This window comes from Cannabis sativa, chromosome 9 (assembly GCF_029168945.1).
Source record: "Cannabis sativa cultivar Pink pepper isolate KNU-18-1 chromosome 9, ASM2916894v1, whole genome shotgun sequence".
NCBI lineage: Eukaryota > Viridiplantae > Streptophyta > Magnoliopsida > Rosales > Cannabaceae > Cannabis > Cannabis sativa.
The window spans coordinates 53471396-53494615 of record NC_083609.1 but is presented as its reverse complement, the minus strand read 5'-3'; the positions used below and the strand labels follow the sequence as shown (position 1 = coordinate 53494615).

At 30.6% G+C, this 23220-nt stretch overlaps 3 protein-coding genes across 8 annotated transcripts; 1 reads left to right on the top strand and 2 right to left on the bottom strand.

The window, feature by feature from the left end:
* Positions 1 to 2024: 2024 nt before the first annotated feature.
* Positions 2025 to 8947, bottom strand: LOC115724197 (uncharacterized protein At2g02148). 6 transcript variants are annotated; one of them, XM_030653677.2, is made up of 9 exons: positions 8849 to 8947; positions 8376 to 8589; positions 8055 to 8178; positions 7627 to 7968; positions 7261 to 7423; positions 6446 to 6569; positions 6103 to 6168; positions 4725 to 4979; positions 2025 to 4227 (listed from the first exon to the last, which is right to left on the bottom strand). In XM_030653677.2, exons 2-9 carry the CDS (start codon positions 8565 to 8567, stop codon positions 4126 to 4128), a joined length of 1368 nt encoding a protein of 455 aa, XP_030509537.2. In that variant the 5' UTR covers positions 8568 to 8589; positions 8849 to 8947; the 3' UTR covers positions 2025 to 4125. The 6 variants fall into 6 exon arrangements, with proteins under 6 accessions (XP_030509537.2, XP_030509539.2, XP_030509538.2 ...); XM_030653679.2 differs by having other exon boundaries at positions 6112 to 6168; XM_030653678.2 differs by having other exon boundaries at positions 8376 to 8651; positions 8849 to 8936.
* Positions 8948 to 9855: 908 nt separating this feature from the next.
* On the bottom strand, positions 9856 to 14701 carry LOC115722898 (uncharacterized). The gene is made up of 6 exons (XM_030652258.2): positions 14162 to 14701; positions 13738 to 13888; positions 12656 to 13270; positions 11174 to 11666; positions 10738 to 10819; positions 9856 to 10281 (listed from the first exon to the last, which is right to left on the bottom strand). Exons 1-6 carry the CDS (start codon positions 14189 to 14191, stop codon positions 10078 to 10080), a joined length of 1575 nt encoding a protein of 524 aa, XP_030508118.1. The 5' UTR covers positions 14192 to 14701; the 3' UTR covers positions 9856 to 10077.
* Positions 14702 to 21003: 6302 nt separating this feature from the next.
* Positions 21004 to 21880, top strand: LOC133030990 (WPP domain-containing protein 1-like). Its single transcript, XM_061104162.1, has one exon. It carries the CDS (start codon positions 21180 to 21182, stop codon positions 21744 to 21746), a length of 567 nt encoding a protein of 188 aa, XP_060960145.1. The 5' UTR covers positions 21004 to 21179; the 3' UTR covers positions 21747 to 21880.
* Positions 21881 to 23220: the final 1340 nt, after the last annotated feature.

Sequence of the window (23220 nt, the reverse complement as noted above, 5' to 3'; positions counted from 1 at the left end):
ATCAGCGATGATGTGTACTTACACTTGGAGTAAGTGTTATGTTCTTTCCAGGACATTGGTATAGTATACTAGTTTCGAATGTATATGGAGTATACATTGGACTGGACTGATATTGAACTTAGTTAAGATATTATAAACTTACCGTTGTATCTTTTCAAGTCAATATCAGTAGTTGATCTTAGATTAAAAGAATCTAAATCCTGATATGCTTAGACTCAACTCAGGAGTGCTATTCATGTTCTTTGATTTATTAGTTAAGCCTACTTTTAGGTCAGGGTGATACGTATATTTTGGGAACATGATAGTATGATTGAGTGGGAGCGCTGAACATAAATATGGAATCTATAGCTTCTACTGGTGTATAGAAGTCAAGTGATGATTCCCTTCGAGCTTAGCTAAATAGAAGTAAATGGATGAGCTCTTGTTTCAGTGACTAATTCCTAGATCACTAAAATATCATTTACATGTAGCTAAGTGTTTTAAGGGGCCAAATACATTGAGGGGTGGAAACGGTAAATTTATCCCATCTCGATGTAAATCATCTATATAGAGGATCTTTGATCACATTAAGATTATAACAATGGTTAAATGAGATAGCATATCTATATCGTGAAACATATAGAATGCTCTATATAAGTCTGAGAGTGCAATTCCAAGTTCTAAGAGTGGATTCAACAAGGGATTAATAAGTAGGAAATTTACTTAGTAAATTCGGTTCGCTTATTGGAAGCTCAGCATATATATCCATGGTCCCCATTCTAGTTGAGACCATACTGCTTGTAAGACTTAATAATTGATTTATGATTAATTAATTAAAAATTCTAAAGTTAGACTATGCATAATTTGTGAATTTTCACTGAGCAGGGGTGAAATTGTAAAGAAAAGAGATTCTAGGTTTATTTATTAATTAAGAGACTCTATATGTCTAATTAATAATTATATTAAATGACAATACTATTTAATAATCTATTTTAGTTATTAAATAATTAGTTTTGGCATTTAAATGGTTAGAATTGGAAATTGGCGTTTTTGAGAAAATAGAAATAAAAATTGTGAAAACTGCAAAATCCAAGTAAGGCCCATTAACACCTATGGCCGGCCACTTGATAGGCTTTTTCCAATTAATATTTTCATTATTTTAATGCCAAGTAATTACTAACCTAAACCTAGTAGTTGCCTATAAATAGAAAGTGATGGCTCAGTCAAAATAACAAGTTTTCTTAAGATTGTCTTTTCAGAAAAATTGGGCCTTTCACTTTCTCTCTATAGCCGACCCTACCTCTCTCTCTTTTCTTCTTCACAATTTCGAACCCTCTAGTGATAGAGTAGTGCCAACACACAGCAAGTAGTACCTCAATCATAGATTGGAAGATTGTGAAAGATCACATTCAAAGAGAAGGACATTCGGGCTCAGATCTTGATAATACTCTACGACAGAAATGATACAAGGGTTAGAGATCTGAGTGAAAGGAGACATATTATTCCACTGCTACCAATGTAAGGTTTTCTTAACTTTATATGTGTTTAATTATCGTTTTAAAAAATTCATATTTAGTGTATTAAACAAAATACTTGTGAGTAGATCTAAGATCCTGATAAAATATATTCTTATAAATAAAAAATTTCGATCGTAAATATAAATAAAATATGAAAAATGATATTTTTGAAAGTTCCCTTGTTTAAACACTTGCTTCATTGAAAATACCTTTCAAATCTCTATCAAGGTTTCTACCTTGTATTTATTATCTTTCTAGAGATAGTATTAGGGAAATTTACACCCACTACTATTTTTTCCCCATTTATTACATTTTTACTGTTGCACGGAAATTGCAACATTTATACTGTCTTTTTTTTTTTTTTTTTTGGCAGTTTATCGCCTTTAAAACTTTAGTTTTTTTTTTTTTTTTTATTTTAAGTGATAAAAAAAATGATGTGATGGGAATTGTCACATTTGTGGCAGCCTTTTTTTTTTTTTTTTCTTTTCTTTTAATTCAATTTAATCATTATATCAATAAAAAAAATGATGTGATGGGAATTGTCACATTTGTGGCAGCTTTTTTTTTTTTTTTTCTTTTCTTTTAATTCAATTTAATCATTATATCAATACAATTACTCTCTTTCACACCACGTTTTTATACCTACTATCCCATTTAATTATTCATCTTCTTCTTCTTATGTTCTTCTTCTTCTTCTTCTTCTTTTTTTTTTAAAAAAAAAACACATCCAGTTATTGTCTTTGGGTCAAATTTTTTGTGGTTATTCTCTCTTCTTATGTGTTTACTAATCTATCTACTATTCACCTTCTTCTTCTTCTTTTTTTTCTTTTTTTTTTCCCAAATCTATAATATTACCCAAATAAAAGCTATGTTTTTATGGCTGAGATGATGAGGGGAAGGAAGACCATGAAGGTGATAGTTCTTAGTTCTTCTTCTTCATCTTCTTTTCTTTTCTTCTTCTTTTTTTTAATTTTTTGAAGTTCTTAGTTATGTTTTTTTTTAAAATATAAGATTTAGTGTGGTTTTTTTTTGTTCTAATTTTCTAGAACTTTTCTTGCAAATATAGTGCATTTAGTATTGAGGATGTGCACAACATAGTTAATTTTTGATCATTTTTTTTTATTGTTTTTTTTGTTTTAGTATTGTTTTAGTATTGTTTTACTGTTGTTTTTCATGATTTATTTATTTGAATTAATAGGTATTTTCTGGGTGTTCTCGTGTTGTTGTGATGGTTATGTCTGTGAGTGTGGAAGATGGAGGTGTGTGTTTCTTTTATATTTTTCTAAGTAGTTATTTTTGCTTCATTTGTTTTTGTGTTGTTTTAGTATTGTTTTAGTATTGTTTTACTGTTGTTTTTCATGATCAATTTATTTGACGAGCTCACTCACAAGAGAGTTTTGAGGTGTGTGTTTCTTTTATCTTTTTCTAAGTAGTTATATTTTGCTTCATTTGTTTTTGTGTTGTTTCAGTGTTGTTTTAGTAGTTTTTTTTTTATAATTTTCTAGGTATAGACTTGCAAATATAGTTGATTTTGCATCTGGTGTGGAGGTTGTGCAGCAGATTGTTTGTTTTTTTTTAATCATTTTTTTCTTTTGTTTTGTTTGATTGTTTTAGTGTTGTTTTACTGTTGTTTTGCCATGATTATTTATTGACGTCGATTTTACTGCTTTTGTTTATTCTTGTCGGAATTAATGGTTATTTTCCGGTGTCCTGGTGTTGTTGTGGTGGTTATGTCTGTGATTGTCAAAGATGGAGGCCTCATACTTTTGTTTTGTTGTTGACAGTATAAAAGAAAAAAAAAAAGGGGGAGGACACTATAAATATGTAATATGCAATGAAAAAAAAAATCTGGGAAATTAATAAATCATTATTTTGTAAAAATTCAAGTAATATATATGTTAGTGTATATATATAATGAAGTGCATGTTGTTGCTTTCAGTGATGTGTTCCTATCTTTTAATAAGAAGTTAGACCACAAAAATAAAATAAAACTATATATAATATATCAGTATAAATGAAATGAAATGATGTTGGGCTTGGGCAGTACAAAAGTAATGATGTTGGGCTTGGGCAGTACAAAAGTAATGAAATTGGGCTTCGGCAGTACAAAAGTTGTTTTTGCCGTGTCCCAGTAAAAATGTAAAGTTTTGGTCAAAAAGCAGTATTTTTGTAAAATTCCCTAGTATTATTGTATTAGATTTAAAAAAGTCTAGTTTCTAAAAGTTCCTCTATGGTAATGCCACATTATAATTTATATATATCAAAGATTATACACCATATCTATATTTTCAAAAATAATTACTCCATATCTATGAAAACTTCCCATAAAAAACTAGGCATTAACTATGGAGATTTCATGAATGCATCAACTATATCCATTATTTTTAATTTAATAATAAGATATTCATTTATCCACAACTAACTAATAATTATATAAAACAAAAATAGTCCTAATGCTATAGAGTTTTTTTATTTTTCTTTTTATGGAACAACGTTATAGAGTTTACTTTTACAACAATCAACAATGATTATTTACATTTTCTAACTCAAAGTGAAGATATACATAAAACAAACATAGAACTTAAAAAGGAAACATGCATTATGAAAACAAAGACTAAATAAACAAATATCATATTCCCAATCTCTTAGCACCACATTCTGAGCAGAACTTAGAGGTTTCTCTCAAGTATGGAGCACCACATTCATCACAAAATTTTGCTGGGCTGGATGCCTGAAATGCAAGTTCACTAGCTAGTAAATCTCAAGGATTATGACAAGAGCTAAAGGAAACCAAAATTATGTACCTAACGGCTCAGTTTGCAGATCTTTAATTACTCATATAATCATATACCTCATTTAAATCAGAATCTTTAACCTAATGATAGTTAGGTTAGGTCGCTACTAAGCATTTGAGTTACAGCAGCTAACAGATTCATGCCAAAAATTGACCCACTTTATTAGTCAGCATGAAATTATAGTACAAATCATTGTAACTCCCAATACCTTGTTAAAAGAAAATAATTTAGGAACAAAAAAAGGCAAATCAACAATTAATAACCTTGCCAGACTTTCACTTTTGCAATCAATTTCTAGTAACTCTATATTCTTATCATCTATAACAGTCAGCATGAAATTACGCACACAAGTCATTGAAACTCTCCCAATATGGTGTTTAAGCAAATTGATAATATGAAACGAAAAAACCAAATCAACAATTAATAACCTTACCAATACATGCAAACGCCCTCCAACATGGCCTGTGAGAGGTTGTAAACACGCAATGTGTTGTGACAAGGTTGGCGAATGGTGAGCACCGATTTCAGGCAGGTGTGGGGTTGGACCACACTGATGGTTTTGAGAATATTGGGGAGTATGTTGACTTTGGTGCATTGGTTGATTGTGATGGTGAACAGGGTGAAATTGAGGTTGCTGCAACAATGGTTGTAAATGATGCTTGCAGGGAGTCTGCTGCTGTGTTTGTGGCTGCCAGAAAAACAACCAAAATATTAGTATGTAGTAATTCCCTAATCTAATTCCCTAATCTAACAAATATATTAATATATCAAGAATAAACAAACTAGCAAACTTCTACCTCGAGCATAATCAGAAAACTTTACATATTCCTATATTCATGTTTGACCTTAGGTGAACACAAATACTTCAAAAGCAAGAAGACAATATAGTGACTAATTATCAGGATCCTATGAAAAAGCCTATCACCCCGACGAGGTCATAATATCACTCTCACATTATTTAACATTATTCCTTTGTAAACAAAATAGCATATCGAATTTTGGAAAGAGGATATCAGACTCTTACTTGTGAGATAACATAATTACATTTCACTTCACTATATGATAAGTTCTTTCTTGGATAGAATTATCCCTTGTTCTTACACAATAAGATAGCTGAAATTCTTGCAGAAACTTTATTGAATTGATGGGCAAAATTACAAATCACAAGCTTTCGAGAGGCTTGTTCTCTCCTATTCCAATCTGTTGGAGAGGACTGGGGCTCTCCACAATGAATCTCAACTCTTATCGATTTTCTCCCTCCCTTTCTAAGAGACCCCCTCCCCTTATATACTTTACAATGCCCTAAAATAATTGCCACATCAGCCCCTAAAACTAATACAACTCAGCCACTAATACACATCAACTTTTAATTAAAACAAAGAGAACTAACAACTAAGCCTAAAGTCTAGTTTAATCTGGTGGCTTATCACACTACAAAAATAATTTATGGACAAGTGTGTAGCTAAATATCAGTAAATCCCCTAGCTATCACGTAATTCAGAAAACAACATCAAGAAAATAAAAAATTATGTGTTAAACTTTACAAAATAATAAATTTCAACTATAGTATTCCTAAAATAGAAAACATAAATGCAGATCCATAAAAGAACCAAAAAGGACCCCTGGCAATTTACATTGACAACCTCAATAATATATATTGCATCAGAATTCAGATAAACATAATGTTGTCACCATCTTTAACTTCTATCTTGTTAAAAAAAACATGATGAAATGCAAACTTAGCTTGTCCAGTTCAAGATATATAGAGTACTAATTTCGAAGAAGTAAAATGATATTAAAGCATATCTTACTTCACTTACTGTACGGAATCCTTGAGCAGTAGTCAACACAGAAGAATTATCACTACCAGGAAAACTCTGAAAAGATTATTTAGCGAGGTTAATTCATTATAGCTGAACATAAAGATAAAAAGATGTGTGTGAACCCATTCTATTGTAGGTGGTATCTTATCTTCAAAGGGGTTTGTAATTTCATACGATCATAAGAATGAAAACAAATAATGGCAGAAACTAACCATCAAATTCAATTAAGAAATACACACACACATATACATATGCATAAGTGAACTAAATTAGTGACTTTAATTTCCCACGATCATATCACAAATTCATAAATTTGGCATTTCATGCTTACAGGTAAACCAGGAATGTTTGGCACTGAACTTGAAGAAACACGCCTAAATTTATGTCTCGGAGAATAAAACTTGTAGTCTTGAGCAGACACAGCTACTTCATTTCGACCCGTCAATCGTTTAAACCTGCAACAAGAGCAATCTACTGAAGTCAAACTAAGAAGAAAAAATACAAAAGAAAAACTGAGCATTCTTAAATTGTCAATCCTAAAAGATCTTTCACGATCATATATAATTTTTTTATTATTTCTATTCATGACTTCAACATTTTATAAAAAAGATTCATAGGAACAATACCAAATATCAATATAGATAAATTTACTTGTTTAACTTCCCCAATAAGCAATCCAAACAAGGAACGCCATAGAAAGATTGAGAATAATAGATTGTGCCTATATCATAGAGAAAATATTCGTCTTTACTCTGATTGTACTTGCGCTATAATCTATCAGTTATCCCGATATTCCTCTACTGAGGCTTACGAATAAATTCAAGTGGGGGTCAGTCTAAGACAAGTGATCCCTTTCTCTTTTAAAATATATAATAGGCCGTAGTGCATGAAATTATATTGTTATGAATCATGCCATCCCATTCTCTAAATCAAAACTTTATTCAAGCATCAAGGTTTTCAAATCATCCAAGTTCATTTATCTTGTTATGAATCATGCCACCCCATTCTCTCTTTGGTTTTTGTAAGACTTGACAAGTGAAAAAAAAATGATAAGCGGTACGTGTTGCCAAAAAGCAACCATGAAGTCACAGATTGAGGAAGTTTTCAATAATTTACGTACAATGCACAGAATGCTCTCCAGCTTACCACTCAGCATCATCCACAGAAATGCTATTTGGTTTTTCAATAATATCCAAACCATTGACTACTACAAATCGAACACGCTTCTCTTCTTGTATCACTAATTCTGGAAACCTTGTCCTAGTCTCTAGGGAAGTTGCCAGTTCTCTTCTTTTAAACGTGCATGATCCTGATTGATGTGACCAGAGATACAAAATTTAGAAGTCGTGTCAAAAAACTCTAAAACAAAATTGAGGTGTCATTCAATAAAACAACATTAAATTAGTAACCCCCAATTTTATACTCTACTACAAATATTTAAGAACATGTTAGGAGGAGGAGTCAGATTATTAAAAACAATCTTTTTTGAAACAAAAAAATAATAAAAAGTACCTTTTTTGGGATATTTCTTAGCTAGCCTTCTATACAAACCACCAGCTGCTTCAAGCGCTACCCCAATAGTTTTGTCACGAATACCATTTATGGAAGCTAGTCTAACATTTACATCATTGACTAAAGTTTCGTATACGTTTGCCACATACATCAAGGGCAAAGCAAACCTTGGATCACCTTCATACTGAATCTCCCTCCCTTTCCTCTTATTGAGTTTTTCTTGATTAGATTGACCAGTATAATCACCCTCCGAATCAGCAACTTCAATTACATGATCGAGGATAAAATGATCGACAATAATTTGTAAAAATCTTGCTCTTGCAGATTCAATAGGTGAAACATCTACTCCAAAGTACAATTCAACTCAGTTATCCTACTTTTATAGTTGTATGACACAAAAATATTCAATCCAGAAAAGTGCAAGTTACCTTCAATGGTCAGTATACCGTAGGGAGCCCGTGAAGGCCCATTATTCTCAAGACTAGAACGCTTTTCATCAACTCCGACGCTGTGAAGTTGCAAAGGGTTCCTGTACGATTCATGCATGCATTCCTAAAATTGTAAACTCAGAGTAGATTAATACCCCATATAAGATAGCTAGCTACAGATTAGGAACATAATTCCAAATCTTTGACCTCAAACAAATAAATTTTCTGCGGTTTTTTTAACAAGCTTAGTAACAGTGACTTATTTCATAATTCTTAACTAAAAAAACAAACAAAAAGATAATAGTAAAGAATTAAACTAACAACAGCATTGGATTCATCGTCGTTTTCGAGGCTATCTTCGGTGACGGCATCGCGATCAACATCGCTGATGGATTCCATTTCCATATCAGCAGCAGGACGCGTATCAACGGTGTTAAGATCGTGCAGAGGACTTGATATATACGAATTCGCCGATCTCATACCGAAATGCTGAACCGGGACTCTACTCCCCATTCCGTCTAATCACTTTAACACCCTAAATAAATTCAAAATAGAAATTCAAAAACTAACAGCCATGGAATTCGAGCTCTTTGGATCCTGTAAGAGCAGAGGAAAATAAGAAATGGTTTGAAGTAAGCCATCGGAGCTTAACCTAGCTTAAAAATGGAGTATTGAGTGTAAGAATGGGGAACTTGGCTCAGTAATTTGAAATTATACATATATATAGATAGATATAGGGGTAAAGTTCAACGGCTATGGAGAAGGAGAGAGAGAATCCAAGCCTGTAGCCATACCTGAGCTTCGCTTGTGGAGACGAAAAAGGAAGGTTTCCGAGGCTGAGTCCGATCTCTACTCCACACCAGCTCCCATTCCAACATTTTATAGTAGCCTAGTAGTGATCTAGTAAGACCGTTCTCACACTTTATAACATAAGTCCTCTCTCACCTCTACTTAGTACTACTCCATTACTAACTAATTTTTATTTTTATAGCTAAATATATAATAAATTTTTTAAATATTAAAAAAAAATCTCACAAAAATATTTTTTTTATGAAGTTTCTCACAAAACACATAAATATTCTAAAATATATATTGTTATTTTAAAGTTTTATTCTAAATATAATAGTCTACGAGAGCTTTTAGTAATATTTTTATTTTTTTAATTTTTTAATCACAAAAATAAAAATAAATTTGTGTTATTAAAAAATAAAAAATGCGTTCTGTAACTACTTTTATTTTTTTTTTTATTTTAAAAACAAAAAACAAAAGTGTGTTCTATAACTTTTATTTTTATTTTTATTTTTTGATTTTATTTAAGTCGGGTACAAATCTGCGTTAGGAACCCTGTGGTCCGAGTACGAGACTAAGGCTGAGCCGAAATCTAGGCCCAAGGTTCAAGTTGTGGTCAAAGTCCAAAATATTAATTAAGAAAAAAAAACTATTTGAAAAAATTATGAAAGTGATTTTTTTTTTAATTTTCAATTAAAAAATTGAAAAGTAAAAATATAGTTTTAAAAAAATAAAAATAGAAAACTGATTAAAAAAATATTACTAAACGCACCATATATGTATCTATAAAGGAGAGATATGAGGCGATAATATATCATTCTAAAATTTTTCTAAATACCACTATTTTTTCTATCTTTAATTCTCTCATTTTTTTTATATAACATATATCTACAAATTTTGAAATGTTCTTTTATTTAGATAGTGCTATAATTTCTCCTATCTTATTATTATTCCTATAGGTAGATTACATACAAAGCATTATATTTGCATACCAAATCAACAATAGTAGTACTTAAACTTGCAAGAGAAATAATGCTTGCTATCAAAAACCAAAGGTCTATGTACAAAAGAAGACTTCATTTGAATATTGTAAGAAGCATAACTTTTCTAAACAAGGAATGGTTTTGAGCTAAACATTTTGACATGCTCGTGTAGACAATATGTAAGAGTATCAGTGACGTTGACAAAAAAAAAACATTGAAAAGAAAATTCCTCTTCAAGAAAGGAATAAAATTCAAGAGCACCAATTCCAACAGTAGAATAAGGAAGGAACGCGACCAGTTCTTCGAATGTACTCTGCTTGTTGTTCTGTTTTTGCAGCCTGCTGGCTTCTCTTAGCTTCTGCTGCTGCTCGTTTTTCTTCGGCCTTATGCCTTGCAGATGCAAGCTTGTTCATAAGCTTATCGTGAGCTCGCCCTCGCATTTTTTCAACTTCTACCTGAAAACCATCGTTGTTATGTAGTAATGCATGAGAACACAGATGAAAAAAGCTAAAGGTCTCAATTATTGAGAGTTGTAAGTAAGGTGAATATCATTAAAAAGATGTTAGTCACATATTTACCTGAAAAAAATATACATAAACAAACAGAAAATCTTCTAGCATGAAAAGGAAAAAAGATTAAAAGTTAACTAAAGAAAAAGTTAGTCAAGCAGAATCCTTGAATATAATGTTGTTCTTATGAAATATTATGAGGGTGAGTTAGCTATTCCAAAGGATGATAGGTTTTTAGTTCTCCCTACTCCCTGAACTCAGTAAATTACACATGTTGAAACATGAACAAATGGGTAATGATGCAGATTAAGCATGTCGGTCCTCTGCTGACCGCTCCTACCCCTGTTACTAAGACACAAACACACACGAACATATACATATACATTTACATATGTACAGTACCTCAATTTTCCTCAACTCAGCTTCTGTTTTTGCTTTCTGGTGATTTTCCCATGCTTGAATTTTCATCTCTTCTCGTTTGAACCTGAGAAATGCAGTCAAGATCAGTTCACACTATCTACAAATATGATAAGCATCAGCGATTGTGGACGTCAACTAAGTTACTGAAAATTGACTTGGTTCTATATGATCAACTTGAAAGCAAGTTGTAACATATTCACACATTCCGGTAAATGATCACAAACAAAATTGTTTAAGATCAGAAATTAGATTGACTTGGCCATGTGCAACATTTTGCCAAAGTACACTTTCAAAGATCAGATTAGATAATAGTTGATTCTGCTGCCATGTGAAATTTCCAAATAACCAAGATATCTTGGTATAAACTTAGAACATCGCATTTATGAAAACTGACAAATTCCAATGGAAATGAATTCACCTGGCCATGTACTTGGCTTTCTCTGCTTCCTCCCATGCCGTTGCACGGGTCTCTATAACATTTTGAGCTTGTTGTTCTGCTGCTATGTTTTTTAATGAAGAGGATGCATCTTTATCCTCATCTTCTTTGCTAGCCCAGGCAGCAATGTTTGCTTTACCAAGCTGTGTACCAAGAGCAATAATTTCTCTCCTAGTTCTTATTTGCAGCTCTTTCTCAGACAATCCATTGGTAGGATCCAGATTGACAATCGGTGGATCAGTTGAAGATGACTCCAGCGCTGTTCTGCCCGGAGTAGAAGGAAGTGAAGAAATTGGGCTGCGACTTGGTGTTGTAGCCCTCACGGGAGTTCCAGTCCGAGAAGGTTCTTGACTAGCAATAGGTGTCATTTCTGTGCCCATATCTCTCATTGATACTGATCTAGCTGTTGAAGGAGGTGGAATAAATGTCAGTGCGCTCTGGATGGCTACAGATGAGCTATGACGGCTGAGATTGACTGCACAAACAACAGCACATGTAAGTGAACAAATTGCCATAATTAAGATCAAAATTATTATTTTGTAGCCCAACTGTGAATAATTGTGCATGAAAGTTGAATTAGATGAGAGAATAACATGGCATTTTGTTAGTTATGTAGGTACTATAATTTGTTATTTCGAATCTTCCCAAGTGTTAAAGATGAAAAAACCGCATCATGAACTTTAACAATACAAGCCACAAATAAAAAAAAACAATTAATAGAGGAAGAAATGAAAGGTACAAAATAAAACTAAATTAACAATGACGTTTAACAGCCTTTTGTCAGTGAAAATTAGCTCGTGACAGAGAGAGAGAGAGAGAGAGAGAGGTTCAAACAAATTAATTTGAACTCTCCAAGATATCGCTCTATTTCTCAATCCAAATACTCCATATGAAAAAAGAAAAGAGTCACCACCCTTCAGGATCTAATGAATCAAGTCTCATTTTATTCGGACAAAACTAGCACATTAATGAGAAACGAGTATCATCAACCTTGAAAATCCCCTTATCAATGAATCAAATGTTCCTGAAACCTTTATAAAACCAACTCTAATTCATTGATTAACAATAAGTAATACTCTCGTTTCCCTTCTCTAAGATCAAATAACCATCCTCCATGAAAGGTTATTCTCTCTCAGAAGATAGAAATTGCTTAAATATTAACAAGTACCTTACCTAAAACTCAACATATCCTTAATGCAAGGATATAGACCATACGACTATAATCAAATATTAATTATTCCTACCAACATACATACCATGATTTTTCTCAACAAACATAATTATCAAGTATTCTTCTTCACCAAATTGATATGTCAACTTATTCACTACTGATTTAAAATGAAAACAAACATCAGGATGTAGAATGGGAAAAGCTTTCATAGAAAAACTGATCATCTAACTTAAGAAGAGTGAAATACTACCAAAACAACAGCATGAACTGAAATAATTCAGTAAAAGTCTTACTTGCTGATTCTCCAACTGAGTTTTCGATCATGAGCACAGGCTTGCTATACGAATCTGCAGTAGGATATGAGTCAGCCTCCCAAGGTAGAAGCTTTTGACCCCAACTTTCCATCTTAGTTTGATTTGTATCCATCTGTTTCGTATCAGGTTCTTCGGAAGCTACCACTCTTTGATCTGGAACTTCAACAACAGTCTTTGTAGACTGTTGCCGGCTCCCATAGCTAAGACCACCCACCTTACGTGATCCAGCTCCCTGGCCAGCCTGCCCTCCCTTAGGCCGGTTAGAGGTAGGACTTGCTATCCATTTCTGGGCATCGTCCCATTTCGAAGGAGCTGGCTTGGAGAAAGGAGCAAGGGGAACTCTTTGTTGGGTCCTCTCACCCTTCTGAAACTCAAAGATTGATGAGGAAATGCTCATTCCATCCTGCCCACAATCATAATCTAAAGGTGGATCTTGTTGATTTCTAGCTCTTGAATTTACTAATGTACTATTATCCTTCAATCTACGATCACTAACCATATCCAAGCCTAACGAATCAGATGTCACTGAGGTTGAGAAGTCAGGAAGAACACTCACAACATCTACATCTTTGCAGGTATCAGAACTATTGCCACCTACAAAACAAAACAAAACAAAAACAATTAAATACAAATAAAAATGCTTTCTTTCTAGCATTACTTTCAATAAAAAACCAAAGTTAGTTAGTTTGGTCATTTGGGTTTGTAAAACACAATCACAACTACTTACTGATTATATCAAACACATGATACAACTTCTGTTTGGTTGCAGAGAAAGCTTAGGAAAATGAAGAAAACAAATCTAAGATATCATGTGTTTGAATGAGAAAAGAGGCATACCCAATGTTGGTTGCTTATCTTGCTTTTTAAAGAGAATGAATAAATGATATGATACACGATGTATTGTAAAACAAAAACATTCAAAATCAGTGAATCACTTTACTTTATTGGTGGTGGGTACAATTTCAAAAAAGTGAGTACAAACCCAAATTACCAAACAAATAAAGGGGTCATAGTGAAAATACACAAAAAAAAAATACCCAAAATAAAGAAAAAGGTTTTACCAGATTCATCAACATCAAAAGGTTGAGATCTCAATGTGAAGGCTGATTCAATGAGGTCTTCTTCTTTCTTCCTCTGTTTCTCTACTCCCATAAGCATGTTCCTCAACTTTCCAGGCGAAAATCCACCACCTCCTCCTCCTCCACCACCACCCTAACCCAATTCAACTCAGTCAACACACAAGCATAAAAACAAAACACAGTATATATTATCAATGAAGTAGTAGTAGTAGTACAAAATGTAGGTTGAAAATGGCAGAGATTTCGATCAAAACGGTGGTGGGAGTAGCAGAGATTTCAGCTTTCAAGAAAGGAAAATTACAAAAATAAAAAATTGAAAATGACACTTTGTTCTTTTTACATTAATGAGCATTGGAAGAAGAGAAAAAAAGCAAAAAATCAAAAATAAAGAAGAAAAGAAAGATACCTGAGGCTTTTGGATCCTTTCATATTCCATGGTTAAAAATGGAAGTGAGATTTTGTTGTTGTTAATAGTTTGAAGAGAAATCTGAAGTTGGGACCAACATTATAAGCATAACCATATCCATAATAATGAGTGAGACTGTAAGAGAGATTCTTCTTCTGATCATAATATAAGCTCCAAAGCTAAATAAGAAGAAGAAGAAGAAGAAAGAAAGAAAGAGCCTTTTATTTTGTTTTTGGTTTGATTTTGCAGTCAAAATTAGTGGTGTGGTAATGTAATGGGTTAAATATTAAATCAAAATTATTAATAATAATAAATGAAAAAGTGATGGAGAAAGAAGAGTACGGCTTCAACTTCTCTCTTTCTCTTTTTTTTTTCTTTTCATTTTTTTGTTTACTATAATGTAGTGTGTAGTAGTAGTAGTACACTAGTTGAGTAGGTTGGTAAGAATACTAGTACAAGTACTAGAGTGTCCCCCACATCTTTAATTACTATTTTAACTCACTTTTACTTCTTTGGTTCAAAAAAAAGAAAACCTCCTTACTTACACAAAAATTATGCTATTTGAAATTTAGTGAATGTTTGGTTTTAGGGAATGAAAGGTTGTAATGGTATGGATTATGGAATGAAGGGTTTGCATTCCATTTCCAATTCCATACTAAGATTATGGATATGGAATGAGTTTAACCTTGTTAGTGAAATATTGAATGGAAAGTAAAATGACACTTATACTTTTTGATCTATTTAAATTAAAAAAAAACCTATTAATTAATTAATGTGTGAATATTTTTGTGATCATATAATTTATTATATTTCATTCCAATATTCATTACATTAATATTAAATCACACATCATAATTAGGGGTTCATTGGATCACATTTAATGTTTTTAGACCTATCCAAATCCGATCCAATCATATATTAGATGTTAGATTTTACCATCTGATTCGATCCAATCAATTTCAGTCATCCAATCGATCCAACATCCATTAGATGTTGGATTGGATCGGTTATATCCATTGGATGTATTTCATATATATTTATTGGTTTAATTTGGATTTATCCAATATTTTAGACCTAGTATTTTTTGAATCAGATCAGATCCATCCAATATTTTAGGTCCAGTATATATTGGATTGGACTGGATCCATCTAATCCAAGAAAAAAAGAGTAAAATTTTAATGTTAATTTTCATATATACATATAGATTTGACATATAACAATATAAAATCTAATTACTCATCCAAACTAAATGAAAATACAAATTAATTCGATTGGATGTTGGATGTATTGGATTTTTACACACCTCATCCACCATCCAATCCGATCCAATTGGATATTTAAAAATAACATACAATCCGATCCGATCCGATCACAATTGGATATCCAATGTTTGGCGGTCGGTTGTAATTGGATCGGTCGGTTCTCGTTGGATTTGATTGATTTATGCACACCCCTAATCATAATACTATTCTCATTACTACTTAAATTATATTTTTTTACTATTCTTATTATCATTCCAATTACATTACAATGAAGCAAATACTAAGGTAATTATATAATACTCTTTTGACAAAAAATCAGGTCAAGTATTTGTACAATTTTAGAAAATACAAGATTTATTTTGTCATTTAACAAAATAGAGGGTCTAATTAATAACTTTCGCAAAATACAAGATCCAAAATAGTATTTACTCTTTAAACTACTTCACTTAGGTGGATGAGAGATGGTTAGTTGAGATGATTAAAGCATGGTACGGAGTTCTTTCGCTATATTGTTAAGGATTAACGCCTCAATTCCATGTGGTCGAAGTCATAAAGACAAATTGTCTTACAAATGTGTGATGTTATTAACAAAAATATGATTAATAATTTCACTTTTAAACAATATTGCTATTAGATATTTTAAGGTGTTCAATACTATATTAATACGGTGTATTATTATAAGTAAGGGTGGCAAAATAAGTTTTGACACAAGACACGAACACTACACAAATTTTACGAGTTAGAGTCAAAAAAATTAGACGCGGATCAACACAACTTGACTAGAAATAAAAAACGAATCAAACACGACACGATTCGCTTAACACGAATTTGACACGATTTTTTTAAACAAAATAAAATAAAAATTATTAATAATGATATAACTATATAGAAATATATATACAGTAGAACCTCTATCCAAGAATACACTTAGGACCAAGTAAATTATAACTAAATAGAGTTACACTAGAAAAAAAAAATTAAAAAACTAAAAAATATTAATGTAACAATAATAACAATAAATAATCATTAATATTATATTATAATAGAAATATTTTAGAATAAATATAATTTCATACATGTATTATAATTTAAAATAAAATTATTAATTCTACATAAATAAATTTACAAAATACATGTATATATTTTATTAAGATGTAATTATTCTTATATAGAGGTATACTTTGTTAATACGGGACTTAAAAAATGTATAACTAATTACAATTTAGAGGTTATTCTTATTTATAACTGGCCCAAATCGGGACTTTATTTTTTTATAACAAATTAGAGGTTATTTTTAAATAGAGTATTCTTAAATAGAAGTTTTACTGTATTTAGTATTTAAGTTAAAAAATTGTTGAGATTTTGCAATTTATATCCATAATTAGAAGATGTTAAAGTGTTAACGAGTAATAAAACTAAAAAGAAGGTATGTTATGGTCAATCTTTTATTTTAATATCTTTCTCAATATTTGTGTTACAAAATATGTGTTAAATTCAATCGGCATTATAAATTAATTAAAAATTTTATAGAGATAATATTTTAACTATTACAAACAATAACACGATAAAGAAATTAAAAAAAAATATATTTTAATATATTATTTTGAAACAAAAAAATTATTAAAAAAAGTTAAAATAAAAAATTTTAATTATCACCCTTTAAAAAAAATTGCAAGAGTCTATGCAAATTAGCCAAATGGGTCATAATACTTAATAGTTAAGACTAGTGCCCCATTTATTTTGGATGCCCTATTTATTTTTCCATGCTATTTTCCCTTTTAAATGAAAACCTCCCAATTTCTCATGATAAGTGTTGATGACCCCTTAATTCACCCATCCCATGTGATCTCCCATAATTATTCACAAGGTCACCTTTTTAGTCAAAATTGATTTAGAGTGTTCAAAACTTGTTTCTTTTTTAGTTAGGAAAATCAATTTAGAGTGTTTCATAAGTACTTTATTTATTATCTAAAGTTTAATTAATTATATACTCATGGCATGTTTATAAAATAAATTTAGAATGTTTTATGTACACGGGTGGAGTCTATTTATGTCCAAAAACAACTTTTTATTACAATTGATAATCAAATTATAATTCATAATAATTAGTGTTTCTCTTTCCAATTAATTATCAAGTTGTAATTAAAAGTATTTTAATTTTTACTTTAGAAATGCTAAAAGGCACAGTGGTATTTAATATTTTTCTATGTATTAATATCGTTATTAGTCCAACTAAGTATTGTATTTTATGTGTTTTAATATAATAACTTTTAAGTAGTATCGTTATCTAATTATAAAGTGATATGTCTAAAGGTCCTAGACACTACCACTAACACTGACGACCAATAACAATTTAATTTTTACTTACATCCAAGTAATAATTAAGCACCCAATCTACTCATTTTCACTTTGAAGTTACATAGTATTCACTTCTATATTTTATTATATAATTGAAAGTAAAGACAAAGTCCTTATTTACTTTCATAGACAATGCATGTGCTACAAATTATTATTGTTTAATAAAAAATATAATAAAAACAATAAAAGTTGAAAGGAAAGGGCAATCTTATTGCAACCTACTTAAATTGGTACAAACAAACCTTTATATACTATATTGAAAATAAATCACTTCCCATTTATATTATTATTACCTTTAATTTATTTCATTGGATCCCTTGCCAGTTTGTGCATGAATTATGACCTTTTTTCTCATTTATCCCTCAAGTACTTGAATATATTTAATTTTTGTTGGGAGCATGTAGGGACTTTGAACATGAAAACCAATAGAGAAGAATTTTTATTTTATAATTAACTATAGAGAAGGATCTTAAATCTTGACCTCAAATACCAATATAACTTTGACCATTCTATAATTTTTATATAAAGTGGCTAATTGTTAATGAACATCTCATGGTGTTGGTCATGTGGGATATATTAATTTGGGGAGCTCAAGTTTTTGTTATAGTTTTTTTTTCTTTTGTATCTTTTTATTACATTAAATTGGTGAAAATAATTATTTAGCTCGTGTTGCATGGTTTTTTTCTTTTTTTAGATCATCGATTCAATTGAGAGTTTGTCCTAAGAGATCTTTTGTTAGCATATTTACAAATTTGATAATACAACAAGTTTCTAGTCAAAATAAAAAATTGGTGAAAACAATATATTTTTTTAAATATGTTTTTATGAAAATAAGGAGAAACACTCTTAATTTGTTTAAGATGAGTTTTATTTGTACCAAAAAATTATAAATGCACCCTAAATTAATAAATGTAAATAAGTTTTTATGTTCAATTTTTCTATTTAATTAAAAAAAATCTCTTATTTTTACATTATATGGACTGAGATTGTTCTATCGTATTGGAAAACATTGTCCCACATGGATTAAATGTAAAAGTATTGAGCCATATATAAGAACATGAGCTACTCCACTCATCACCAATTAGTTTTGAGATGGAACCCTATGATTCTTAACTACAAAAATAGAAAATGAGAACCAAATAAAGTATATGAATGAAAAGTAAAAGAAGAAGGAGAAAATAAAGGAATAGTGTATGAAAATTTGAGAGAAGAAAAATGAAGAGGAAAATATTAATAAGTGGGGCCTCCCAAAAAAATTTTCCTCCAATTCGGAGAGAAAAATGAAAAAAAAAAACCAAAAATTTTCTCCTCCAATTTGGAGAGAAAAATAGATAAGAAAAGTTTTATAAAAATATAGATAAATGTAACATAATTTTTTTTTTACATTTTATTCAATTTTGTCTCTCGAAATAAATTAATAAATTACTTTAATGATTAAAAAAATTAAAATATAAATATAAATTACTATAAAACAAGTATATTATATATTATTTATTAACGTATAAAATGTGAAAATATTTAATTTGTATTTATTTATCAACTACTATCCAGTACTTTATTTATTTTACGATAAAATTAAATAAATTGTGATTGAATTATATTATTGTAAAAATTATATTTTAATAGATATTATTAACAAGCCATATACTATAAGAGCACAATTAGTAATGTAAAAAATTTATGGAACAAAAATATTAATTATTCTATAATATAGTGATTTTAATTCTCTATAATCGAGCGGGTTGATTGGATTTCAGGTTTACGGGTCGGGTTTGGGCAAGTTGGTCAAGTCCGGGCAAGTTGGTCGGATCCGAGTCAAATCCAGTCAAAATGTTCAATCTTATCTCTAAATAATATATTAAGCAACATGGGTACTTATAGTAATGGTCTACAAAACATAATCAAAGTAAACAATATATGAGCATGTCCAATTTAATGTAACAATACTTCTTATTAATTATTTCTGTCTAGTATGATAGCTGCAATGAGTATTACAAAATGTTGAAAGCTTAATAAATGAATATGATCTGTTGGAAACATTCATTGAATAAGCCAATATTCTTTTCCACTGAAAGACCCATTTGAGTTTGGAGGGAAAGAGACTAGAATACAAGTGGACCATCACATGCATGTCTTTGACTTAGTTTTGAGTTTTGATCAAATGTTTTGGGCTCTAGTTAATAATTCAATTCAATTGGATTTTGTAGATGTAGTTGGATTATGTGGACCAATTAACATAGATATTTGAGATTTTGAATGCCCACAATTGAAATTGAATTTTAAAATTGTGAACCTAAATACAAAAATTACACTAAAAAAAACCCTAAAAACTAAATACAAAAAGAAGACCATAATAGGTCACAAATAGGTGTGATCAGTTAACTTTTGGATTCTTTGAATATAATGTGGGTTAGAGCTAGAATTCTAACTTTATACTCTTAAGAAAATTATAAATACAAAATTTCAAAATTCAAAGGTAAAAAAATTACTAAAATTCAATGGTATTTAATTGCAATATTTTAAATAAATGGTTTTTTGTCTTCAAAATATAATAATCATTATGTATCTTAGTAGCTCACTAAAATAATTGAGAATTTAAAGTAATTAAGCTTTAGTTTTATATAGGTAATAGAGAGCTAAGGCTAATTAACAATTTTTCCTCTTAAACTTTGACATCATACACTAAATTATGCCCCCTGAATTTTTTTGGCCGTTAAAAATTCCCCTGAACTATTAAGATTGTTAGATTTAAGGACTTTTGTCTAATTTTAGTAAAAAAATTCTAACATGGATGAAAGTTTAGAGGGCATGATTTAGTACATATTAAAGATTGACGGACATGATTTGGTAGATATTAAAGTCTGAGGAGAATTGTTTAGTACATAAACAATCACTGAAACAGTAAAATTGAATGAAATTAGACAAAAGTCCTTAAATCTAACAATCTCAATAGTTCAGGGGGAATTTTTAACGGCCAAAAAAATTCAGAGAGCATGATTTGATATATGTCAAAAAATTCGAATGGAAAAATTACTAATTAGCAAAAAGGTAATTAAAATCATCAACAACAACTCGTAGTAATCAAATTAGTATAATAATGGGTGATCAATTCAGTAAATCATTAGAAACTCATTTAAATTAACCAAATTAGTAAATCATTTAAACTTAATTAATAAGTAAATTTTTAAAATTCTTCATCACTCATAAGATATAAAATAGAAATTTTTACACTAAAAATACAAAAGGCTAACTTTATTACATATATACTACAACACGGTAAAAACAACTTTTATACACTTTAAGTTTATTTTATTACACTTTTACCACTTGCACACACAATCTCTATTTCATTTCATTTCAGCCATTATTGAAGTAGGAAGAAATTACTCGAGATAACAATGGCAGACGAAGAGACCTCCGCCATAACCCCTCCGTCTTCAAACACAATCTCAGATCAAGACTCAACAATGGAGGCTCCGGCGAATGAGTCCCTAGAATCGACCACCACAAAGAAGCCGAGCAGCCAAGCCACATTCAGTATATGGCCACCGAGCCAGCGCACTCGAGACGCCGTGGTGCACCGTCTCATTGAGACCCTTTCCACCCCTTCCGTTCTCTCTAATCGCTACGGTACCACTCCTCCCGAAGAATCCTCCTACACCGCCCGCATCATTAAGAGGAGGCCTTTTCATCCGCCGCTAGCTCCGCTTCTGCCTCCGAGGATGATGGCATTCAGATTCTCCAGGTTTACTCCAAGGAGGTCAGTAAGCGAATGCTTGATGTCGTCAAAGCTAGGGCTGCCGCCTCCTCCTCCTCTGCTGATGGTGCTTCACAGCCGAGCGGGGGTTCCGTTGATTCGAATGTTGAGAATAACGAGGCATCTTCTTGATCTGTCTATCTCTAGTGATTCTGAGCTTTTATTTTACAATCCAATGCTATTAGGTTCTTCTTCTTATAAGTTCTAGGGGTTTTTTTTTTTTTTGTTTATTTTCATTGATTGTTCTTTGTCAGATATTGGTTAAATTGGAGTTGAATTTCAGGAGTTTCCCTTGTGCAGAGCTGTTATAATCAAAAGTGTTGTTTTGTGTTTGACCTTTAATTATGCTTTTGCTATAATTACTTGTTCTAGATTATATTGAATTTGGAAAAAATGCTGCTCATATTAGCTGAAATAATGAAATTTAGGAGTATCTTCTTTGAAATTTAGAATATGATAACAAATTGATTGATTGTGTCTTGTTGATAAGTACTAACAAAATTTGATGTTCAAGTTCAGCTCCTGATGATCTCAGAAACTATTGGAATTATCCATGGTTTTAAAGTCCTGCTATTAATATGCAACTATTTGCACAAAACTTACTATGTATAACTACTATTTTTTAGTCCCCATCAAATTAAATTCTTGCATAATATATAAACTATCATGAAACGATAATGCAACTATAAGACAACTATTTGCACTTGCATACAGTTGTTTTGTAGTTTTATTATAGTTTTGCTACTGGCATATGTTATTTCACTATAAAATTAATATGCAACTATTTGCACAAAATTTACTATGTATAACTACTATTTCTTAGTCCCCATCAAATTAAATTCTTGCATAATATATAAACTATCATAAAACGATAATGCAACTATTAGGCAATTATTTGCACTTGCATACAGTTGTTTTGTAGTTTTGTTATAGTTTTGCTACTTGCATATGTTATTTCACTATAAAATTAATATGCAACTATTTGCACAAAACTTACTATGTATAACTACTATTTCTTAGTCCCCATCAAATTAAATTCTTGCATAATATATAAACTATCATAAAACGATAATGCAACTATAAGGCAACCAAAACAAAAAATAAATCAAAATGCAACTGTATATAACGTAGATGTATTATTCATGAGGTTTTTTTTTAAATTTTTCACATCATACATTGTTTTGGATTTAGTGGGAGCTCCAGATCTGTTTGTTACAGATCTACATTTCATGAATATAGATTTCGATATTAGAGGGAGTTATTTTGATCGAATAAAATAGAAAACAAATGTGTAATTTCAGTTTCTTCACAGTTTTTCTGATTTTTTTTTCGTCATTTTCAGTTTAGATCATTGCAGGTATTCTTTTCCAATTGATTTTGCCAGAATTAATAGTTGTATTTTTCATGTTTTGGTTTCATTTTGGTTGTTTTGCGGTTTTGAAACGAGCGCGTATTTTCATCTTCATGGTTCGCTCTGTACAGCTGAAGGCTTAGTGCATGTGGTATTTTTGTAAATATTTGTATGTGGACTGTATAAATGTTTAATGGGCCGGCCCAAAGTATTTTTGTAATTTTTTTTCCTTTTTTGTATTTTTTTGTTTTTTTCCCTATAAAATATGTAATAATGACATTCAATTCTATAAATAAATATATTACAGAATATTATAAGTGGATAACCATAA

Excerpts from the sequence above, each read along its gene's own strand:
- LOC115722898 (XM_030652258.2), bottom strand. The coding sequence starts at position 14,191 with ATGGAATATGAAAGGATCCAAAAGCCTCAG. Across the intron at positions 13,889-14,161 it reads AAAGGATCCAAAAGCCTCAG|GGTGGTGGTGGAGGAGGAGG; the intron begins GTATCTTTCTTT and ends GAATTGGGTTAG. Across the intron at positions 13,271-13,737 it reads TTTTGATGTTGATGAATCTG|GTGGCAATAGTTCTGATACC; the intron begins GTAAAACCTTTT and ends TTTGTTTTGTAG.
- LOC115724197 (XM_030653677.2), bottom strand. The coding sequence starts at position 8,567 with ATGGGGAGTAGAGTCCCGGTTCAGCATTTCGGTATGAGATCGGCGAAT. Across the intron at positions 6,570-7,260 it reads TCTGTGGATGATGCTGAGTG|GTTTAAACGATTGACGGGTC; the intron begins GTAAGCTGGAGA and ends CTCTTGTTGCAG. Across the intron at positions 6,169-6,445 it reads CAAACATTCCTGGTTTACCT|AGTTTTCCTGGTAGTGATAA; the intron begins GTAAGCATGAAA and ends TAATCTTTTCAG.
- LOC133030990 (XM_061104162.1), top strand. The coding sequence starts at position 21,180 with ATGGCAGACGAAGAGACCTCCGCCATAACCCCTCCGTCTTCAAACACA.